This window comes from Oryx dammah, unplaced genomic scaffold (genome assembly GCF_014754425.2).
Source record: "Oryx dammah isolate SB20612 unplaced genomic scaffold, SCBI_Odam_1.1 HiC_scaffold_10, whole genome shotgun sequence".
Taxonomy (NCBI): domain Eukaryota; kingdom Metazoa; phylum Chordata; class Mammalia; order Artiodactyla; family Bovidae; genus Oryx; species Oryx dammah.
In genome coordinates, this window is record NW_024070194.1 from 21,526,580 (window position 1) to 21,535,803 (window position 9,224).

The window sequence follows — 9,224 nt, forward strand, 5'->3', positions numbered from 1 at the left end:
AAGGCACTTAGCCTGTTCAATTCGCTCTGCTGCTGCTGCTGCTAAGTCGCTTCAGTCGTGTCCGACTCTGTGCCACCCCATAGACGGCAGCCCACCAGGCTCCACCATCCCTGGGATTCTCCAGGCAAGAACACTGGAGTGGGTTGCCATTTCCTTCTCCAATGCATGAAAAGTGAAAGTGAAGTCACTGAGTCAGGTCCAACTCTCAGCAACCCCATGGACTGCAGCCCACCAGGCTCCTCCATCCATGGGATTTTCTAGGCAAGAGTACTGGAGTGGGGTGCCACTGCCTTCTCCATCAGTTCACTCTACTTAAGCTTTATTGCGAATTCTAGCTGATTTCTCTCCAATAGTAATTAGTGTCACTTGGTAAATGCTAACGAGTTTTTGAATTTCCACAAGTATTTTCAAATTTCAGTTATTTTCCACAGAGTAGGTCTTACTCAGCTGTCCGGTAATTTATCCTTCACAACATTATTATAAACAAATTCATAATTAAGCACATTTGCAATTACCCAAGCACATACTTATCCCTCTATTGCGTATAATCTGCAAAGATATAGACAAGGAAAAACATTACAGACACAATAGCTGACATGACTAAATATTTAATAATTCCTAATACCCTGTTCACACTAGATCGTCTCTCAATATGCCATTTCAGAACAACAGCAGCATCCCTCGCCTGCCTATTAGAAATGCAAATTTGTGGGCCTCATTGCATACCTACCAGGTAATCCTTATGAACACTAAAATTTTAAGAACCACTGCACTAAAGGAGAATTTACATGACTTACCTTGAGTGTAAAAAGGCTGATTCGGCCAGGTAGTTTATAAAATAACCCCTCTCCTCCTCTGGAATTGGAATGTAGCATGGCATTAAGACATGCGAGAGGGGATGTCCCACTGTAAAAACATACAAGGATGGAAAAAGGTCATACAAACCAAGATATCTACTTACTCAAAGATCTCTTACACTTCAACTCATTCTTAAATCAAGAAGAACAGGAAGAAATATAAAACATCCCATGACAAGAATTCTGTTCTGAAAGTGCCAAAGGAGTAGCACGTGAAATTCACATAAATCACACCTAGAGAGCTCTGGGATAACAGGTTACGTGGTAGCTCTACTCCACATCTGATGATTCTTAAGTGCCTTTTGCCAATATGAACCAAACTCTCAAGAAATTTAGAAACACTGCACATATTTTTCAGGTACACTCAGGAGTTTTGAAAAAAAAAATTACCCAATATTTTTATTTACTCAAAACTTTTTAATTTAAATTTTAAATTAAATTTTAATGTTTAATTAGAAACAAAACCAGGGTTCCCTAGCCTCTATCTTTCAACCTGCACATCATGCTCAGAAACTGCCACATAACATTTTTAACACAAAGACCAGGCATCAGTGATGCTGTCCCGAGAAAATAAACATACTTTTTTTTTCCAGTTAAATTATTTTTTAATACACACACAAAAGGAATAGTATTTCATTTGCTTTTTCTCAGTTGGGAAGGGGGAAAGATGCATTTTATTTTCTATCTACCCAGGAGCAATTCTTTAAATTTGAATTTAAAAAGTCAAACAAATTTAGTATGCAATAATATAATGCTCAACCATTAAACCAAAAAAAAAAGAGATAGCATCTTAAGTTGTTTCACGGTTCCTGCTACAACAGAAGGTTGCAAAACAATGACAACTCGAGTGAGTTAGAGACTACTTATTCAATCTCAAAAAGAGAAACTGTCAAAAATACAGACAAATGTCCATTATTAACTGAGTTTGGCACTAGCATGTTAGTACTAGGGTTTACCTATGCACCTTCTTGTCCCTCTCTCCAGCAAGACCTCTTAGCATTTTTCAAAATTAGAGGCCCTAATTTTTGTCGTGTTAAAAATAAATTTTGAGTCTAAAAAAGTCATCAAAAAAAAAACTATTACTTATTCGGCTTTGAAACACCCTGGATGCTTAAGAAAAAAAAAACTTCACCAAGGACCAATCTCTATAAGAAACCTTGTGCAGAATCTGGAGTGTCAAGTGGGTGTGCTAACATCTCTGCTACAGGGGAAAGCATGCTGGCAGTCTTTCTTCCACCAGCGTGACTCCTACACACTATCCCTCTGTCTACAAATTATAGAGCTGCTCACTCATCACGAGCCACCATGACCACTTCATAATTCCTGTAAGAGTCAGAAGCAGAAACAAGTTAGGTTCTCAATTCCATCTGTCCTAAAAGGACTAATTTACCTTCTATAGGCACAGTGGTCCACCAGCAGTGCAGACAGCGGCACGATGGGAAATAGCCCATAAAAACAAAATAAAACAAAAGATGCAATTACAACACCACACCGTGCATAGGTAGTATTTAAATGAAGCACCAGAACATGATCCAGACAATCCCGACCTTCCCTCCCCACAAATGTCAGTTTGAGAATGTGTGAACTGACAACTGGAAAGTGAGGATCTTTTGATCCTAAAAGATCAATTTAAGTAGCTAAAGCTTAACCAGCAAAATAGATGCTGATTGTTCTGAATCCCAAGAAGGAACTGTGTTGTGCTCTCCTCTCCCACTTAAATTTTGAAAAAAAGGTTGGGGTGAGCAGAGAAAGGATTCAGGACAGTCCCTGGTTTTTATTTGTGCCTGCAATTCTTTTTGTGTTTCCAATTTGTTGCTTCTCTAGGAAAAATATAGGATAAGAAAATCAAGGTTATCACCAAATTTAGCATGCTCATAGCAGGAAAGGCTAGAATCAGTAAGGGAAAAAAATCAGTAAGTTTTATGATGATTGGATCACCCTTCTCTGAGCCTAAAAACAAAGAATTTCAGAGATATGGTACAGAGCGAAGGATAGTTTTAGACATGATGGAGATCAGTCTGTTCCTTCTCTACTACTGAAACGTGCAAAACGGAATACAAGAGAAAACACGCTGACTCCTTAGGCAAAAAACAAGCTCCACGGTGAAAGGTATAGTAGAGCAAGGACAGGGAACCTGCTGCACCTCTGACGAAAACCAACCGAATTGCAGCCACTCCCGCCCTCCAGCCAGAGGACCAACGACACCGAGACAGCTCCACACCACCATCAAACACGTGTGTGTATGTGCGCACACATATATGCATTTGTGGACTTTCTCATTCACTACCTAACTGCAGGAAGACACATGTTCTCTAAAACCCTCACATTAAGCAACAAGAGCCATACAAACCTCATTTCCTTCAGTCCTTCTGCCTCTATGACCTGCAGAATCTGTTTGGGTGTCATTGGAGCATCCGAATAGTTTTCCAGTACCTGAAGAAATATAAATGTTCTGATTTCAGTGTGCAGTTCCCATTTATATCCATCACTATACAACATGGGCTACAATTCTGCTATGAGGTACCACTGCTGACATCTTAGTTTTTCCACAGTCAAAATTACTTCTGAAACCAAATTACACATATATCTAACTAGTTGCTGAAAGTGACTGCAATTAGAAGAAATACTCTAATTTTCAATTCTGAAAATACACATCCTCTTAGCATCCATGTTCTGGTATGTGGGGCCTTCCCAACTTTAATTGCCACTTAACCTGATGCTGTTAATACAGCTAAACTAGAGAATACATAGCACTATAAACTGTAAGACAGAACTGCATTCAGGCTTTCCTTCCCAAGTAAGTTTGATTAGTTACAATATTTTTATCTTTTTTTGGGGTAGGGGGGAGGCGGCGGCTTGGCTTGCAGGATTAGTTCCCCAACCAGGGATTGAATCTGGACACTTAGCAGTGAAAGGATGTAGCCCTAACCACCAGACCGGCAGGGAATTCCAGGTACCTGTATTTTTTCAATGATGACTTTTGCCACTGGGCTGTGGCATTCTGGTGTTAATTAGTACAGGACAATTTGCCTTTCAGCAATACAATGCTCCGATTCTATATGACTGGTGCAAGCAAAACAAGGAGAAATGGAACATCCCATTTATATTAGTGACATCTATAATTAAGCCCCAGCAACAATGTCTTAGTGAGCAACCAGAGCTCTCTCACTTGAACAAGCTGAGTTGTTTTAGAAATGTTATCCTTTTCAGGAAGGAAAAAAGACAGGCTGTCAGTATCTCTGTACCATCTCTAGCAGTGCAGCTGCTGAGGTTACGGCAAACCACACCAACATCTTAGAGTCATTTAACAGCCCTAACAAAGTACTGCATGGCTGTGTCACAGATAAAATGCAAAGCAAGAAGCCTAACAGGACTGCTGTGAAGGTTCTCTCTGTGGAAGAACAACAGTTCTAAGTGATAAAGAAGTCAAGTTTTGGAGAAGCAGGTGCTGAAATAAAACCCCTATTTCCTATGGTCCCATTCTTGATCTCTCTGTTCAGTGTTTACATTCTCCTTGGGTATCATTATCATCTCTCACAGTTTCAACACTACCAAAATACTGAATTAACTCCCAAATCTCAACCTCTTGCCTGGATTTCTCCCTAAGCTTCAGGCCCCAGATATTCAGTTCGGTACTGGACATCCCTCATGATCATCTTCTCTCTTCTGATATTCCTCTCCTTGGTTGGCAGTCTGTCTCATCACCTAATTTAGAAACCAAGGCATCATCCTTCACTCTCACCTGTCCCCCAGTTCTCCCAGCCAGTTTCTTTCCTTTAAAAAAAATTTCTTTTTTAATTTATTTGGCTGCACCAAGTCTTAGTAGCAGCACTCTAGATCTTGAGTTGCAGCACGCAAACTCTTAACTGCAGCATGTGTGATCAAGTTCCCTGACCAGGAGCCGAAACTGGGCCGCCTGCACTGTGAGTACGAGGTCTTAGAGCCTCTGGCCACCAGGGAAGATCCCCCACAGCCAGTGTCTGACCCGACTTGACACAACAGCCTCTTCTCTAACATCCCTGCTTTCCTCAAATTCATTCTTACTCCGCTGCCATCCTTCATTCAACAAATACATGAAATACTCTGTGCTAGGAACCATTTTAGACATTCATCAGTAAAAAAGACCAAAGCTCTGCAGAGCTTAACCTGCTATAGCCTGATGTCAGTCCAACAAAATAAACCTGCCCTCATCACTTTCTGCATTAAAGTCCTTCGACAGCAACCTATTTCTATACAGCGAAAGCTGAAGCTCCAGAGAGGCCACTGGCCCACTAGAAAAGCACGGGTTTTAAAAGCAAACAGACGTGGTTTTAAACATTCAAATTCTGGTCTTCTAAACCTGGGCAAAGAGTTGTGTTGCAAAGAGTCGGACACAACTTGGCGACTGAACAACAAAAAAACCTGGGCAAGTTACCTACCCACCCTGAGTCTAGGTTTCCTCACTTGTGAAGGAAGGATACTGAGGCCTTCTTCTCAGAGTTGTTGCAGAGATAACGGAGTAAGTGCCTCTGGTGCCAGACACAAGAAGGTGTGTGCTGGCCAGGCATGCCAGACCCTCACAATCTGGTCTCTGCCTGGCTCTCTGATACTCCACAAACTTTATGTTCCAATAACTACGTGTAGGTCTACCCAATTCCCACACTCTCCACCCTGCAGATAAACACACACACACACACTCTCCTATTTTTTGTTGCCAGCTCCTGCTTATGTCCTCTGTGAGGAGTCTAACTCCTACTCACCCTTCAAGATTCAGTTCGGAAAGCACCTTCCTCCAGGAAGCCTTCTCTACTCTCTGCCAGATAGTTAAGCATCTTTTTTCAGTGCCCCATAGTTGCACAACACATATAATTCATCTTCCAAAGCAGGACACTTGAGAGTAAAAGGAGGAACTATTCATAATTATGCCTAGACAGTAAGCAGAAATCAGGATGTCTATTACTATTTATACATCTATGCTGGCACTTACCATGCTTGTAATGAAATTCTACTCACCTGTTAGAGAAGGACTCTAACCCCAGAAAAACCATAAGCTCCTCAAGGGCAGACCTTATCCATCTCTGTAATTCCAAGAACCTAACTGCCAAGTTAAGCAGCACGGATGAACAAACCCACAATACAAACTACTAATGTTCACTGCCACAGATATGACTTCTTTGATACTAATTGTGAGCTGAGCTAGTGAATATTTTCACAGTAATTTTTTTTTTAAGAAGCATGACTCAAAAATTAGTTACCAGTTATTTAAACAGCAGTCAGGAAGAGCCTGAGAATCTTAAGACAGAGGAAACAGAATCTCTATAGGGAAGTTACATCAAAAGATACAAGGTATTCACTTTTATTAAAACTGTATATGCCTTCAGCTTTTAGTGTAAGAACAATTCAGCAGTGTTCTATCCCCACCCTGTCTTTCTAGAGCACACAAAAAGTATCTCTTCTCCAACTTCAAAGGGGGAAAAAATGTTTGATGTAAGAATGGTCAGTCATGAATCAAAGTGAAAGATAGAGCATGCAAGAAGAGTTTCTCAAAGCCAGGGAGAATCCATTTAAGGGCATTCAATCTAAAGGGAAATCCACTCAGCTATTTCTCCCAAACTCTTTCTAACAAGCAGGAGGATTTAGACCCACCCAACCACCTAAAGTCTACTTCCTACATCTAGGAAAAACAATATTAGCAAGTGTTAGAAAAAAGAATATCTACTTCTCAACAACATAATTAACAGCTGCAAAAATCAATCTCCTGGGATTTACTACATTACTGAAATAGTCCAGAAGTCTCTTCTTTCCTATCAGAATAGCTTAAAAATGGTTCCTGGTATCATTTTAACCACCAAACTGAGCAAGGTCAGGAGCAATATGAAACTGCCCCCAAGCAAGTGCATCTTGATTGCCACAGCAAGCACTCCAAATTCACCTGTCCAAAGAGTACTTAGAATTAATCTACCCTCCTACCATTACAGCTCACTGTTCTCTCTATCCAGTGTAAGCACTCACAAACTCTCCAGCACTTGGTTTGTTAAAGCAATTTTTTTTTCCCCAAATGAGCAGAGAATTCTTAAGAGCTCCCCCTCACCCACCAACTGGTCCATCCAAAGGGACAGAAAATCCTAAACAAAAAACAACAGAAGATATACAAAACTACACACTATATTCCCACAAGTCATCTTGCAAGAGTTTAAGAGCATAAGTAATTCCCAGTACGAAATACTATTTTTTAATGAAGAATCATACAAGAAAAAGAATTTACTTGGGAAAAATTGGCATGAACTGAGCCAATGATAAAACAGAAATAGCAACCTGGAACTGGATTACAGATCACAGTAAACTCAAGACTATAAAGAGACATAATAGTGGACCCCTGAATTCCCAGAGTCTTTCAACTAGGAAGAGCCAACTGAGCTTTAAGACAGGCAGACTTTAGAATTCTGTCAGGACATAAATAAGAAAGGATTTAAAGGTACTTTCACCTACCTCTAACAAGTAAAAACTCTGGCAAGCAAATTTCCTTTTGGTGCCCAGAGTCATAAACACCTGCAGAACAGAAACTCAGAGGAGAATTTCAATGAACAGCCTCAACCTCCAGGAGAAAGCGAGCACGTCCTTCTGGCTCTCACTACTCTCCTCTAGGCCTAAATCTGTTTCCAGGTGAAGCAATGCTGGAGAAATCTGAAACTTCCAAGAGATTCTGAAAGCTAACCAAAGGTTCCAAATTTGACTGCATCCAAAAAACATACTTAAGTACTTCAAAATCTTCAAATTTCATATGCCAAACCAAAACAAAGTAACTGAAGCGCAAAACTTCAACATACAAACTAATTGCTACTTCCGTTTCTTGGGCAAAAAAGGTATGAGAAAAACGATCAGGTACACCAGTGAAATTTCTCCTACACACCAAACACCATTCCCTCTTTTAAGTCAATAACTGAGTTTTAAGGCTCCAAGAAAGAAGAGTGTACCACAGATTTGTAAAAACCTCCAACACATATTCACCTTTTTTGTTCAACACTTCTGAGGCAGGAACCTCACTTCCCAATAAAATTAAAGATTAGAAGGCTGAGGTTCATTCATCATTGAAAGTGAATTATAGCAATTTCATATAAACTATAGGGTGTCAAGACAAAAGGATGCTATCTGCACTATAACCCTGCTTTGTGACAGTTCTAAGAAGTGACATCTCTGAGACAAGTGTAACCTGCTAGTATTGTCATCAGCAAGATTTTATAAGAACGTGTCTCGAAGTGTCTTCACGTTCTGGGTGCAAATCCAGAGGAATATATTTCACTTGCAAGTCCTCTGACATTTGGGGACAACAGAAGATTCACAAAAACCACATTACCAGGCAGCTTCAAATACTCAAATTACTCTCTCCTTTGCTAAATCCTCAGTGAGCAGTATCTTCAAACAGAGACACCTGGTCTTTGTTCAACACTTCATGTATACACGCAAGAGGACACTAAAGAATAGAGAACACACGCAAACATTCTTTACAAAGTGTAGTTAGCTGGCTGCAGACTGCCTATCTTCGGACTAGCTTGTGGACTCGGGTCAGCAGATCTCAAAGTGTGGTCCGTGGGTCACCTGCATTACAACCAACCTGAGAAGCTGGTCAAAATGAAGATACTCAGGTTCTACTCCAGAATCTCAGACTCAGGAGGTCTTAAGTAGGGCCCTAGGATGAACATTCTTAACAACCTCCCCAGGTGCCCCCACAGGACACTAAAGTTTGAAAACCAAGGCTCAGGGTTCAGGCTGGGAGTGAGCCTTTGCTTCCCTCCACACACCGGTTTAGATTGCGAAAGATCAAAATGCCACTCGCGTCCTTCAGACTGGGGGGGCTCTTTCCCATCCCTAGCCAAAAGCACCACCCCACTGCCCACCAGGAAGCGAGGGAGGAGCTTCCGACCCTTCCCGGAAACCTAACTCCCCCGAGTGCACAAACGAAGCTTCCCCAGACCCCCTAGACGCTGCCAAATAGTGGGGGAAGGGAGGCTGGGGCCCCGACGCCCAGAGGAGGAGGAGCCGGCCCGCCAGCTCGACCCTCCGCAGGAATTTGGGGGGGGGGGGGCGTGCAGAAAAAGGCGCCACATCTGACCCGGCGGGGGACCTCTCCCCACCCAGTGCCTTAGGGGGTTGTCCCGTTGCGAGAGGAAGGCGGCCCGCCCCCTCCTGCAGTGGGCAGGGCTTCGCCCCTCCCCCTCCCCGTGGGGGGGTGCTCGGCGAGCCCACCCCTCACAACCCCCACCGAGCCCCCCTCGGCGCCTAGCCTCACCAGGCGCGCGGCCTCGGCCCACGTGCGCTCCTTCTTCCTCTTCTGTTTGTCCTTCATCCTCCTCCTCCCCGGCGGCGGCGGCAGCTCCACGAGGGACCTCC

General features: G+C 42.4%; 1 protein-coding gene across 8 annotated transcripts in view; it reads right to left on the reverse strand.

The window, feature by feature from the left end:
- ASXL1 (ASXL transcriptional regulator 1) overlaps positions 1-9,218 on the reverse strand; it is a 66,457-nt gene extending 57,239 nt beyond the window's left edge. For 5 of the 8 annotated variants that reach the window (XM_040247563.1, XM_040247558.1, XM_040247562.1 and 2 more), the window contains exons 1-4: positions 9,124-9,218; positions 3,208-3,290; positions 2,248-2,250; positions 798-906 (exon numbers count right to left, since the gene is read on the reverse strand). In XM_040247563.1, the coding sequence (XP_040103497.1) occupies positions 798-906; positions 2,248-2,250; positions 3,208-3,290; positions 9,124-9,180 (252 nt within the window). In that variant the 5' untranslated portion in view covers positions 9,181-9,218. Of the gene's footprint in view, positions 1-797; positions 907-2,247; positions 2,251-3,207; positions 3,291-5,596; positions 7,065-9,123 lie in introns of those variants that run through there. The other 3 variants (XM_040247560.1, XM_040247559.1, XM_040247561.1) reach the window with 2 other exon arrangements.
- Between the last annotated feature and the right edge of the window lie 6 nt (positions 9,219-9,224).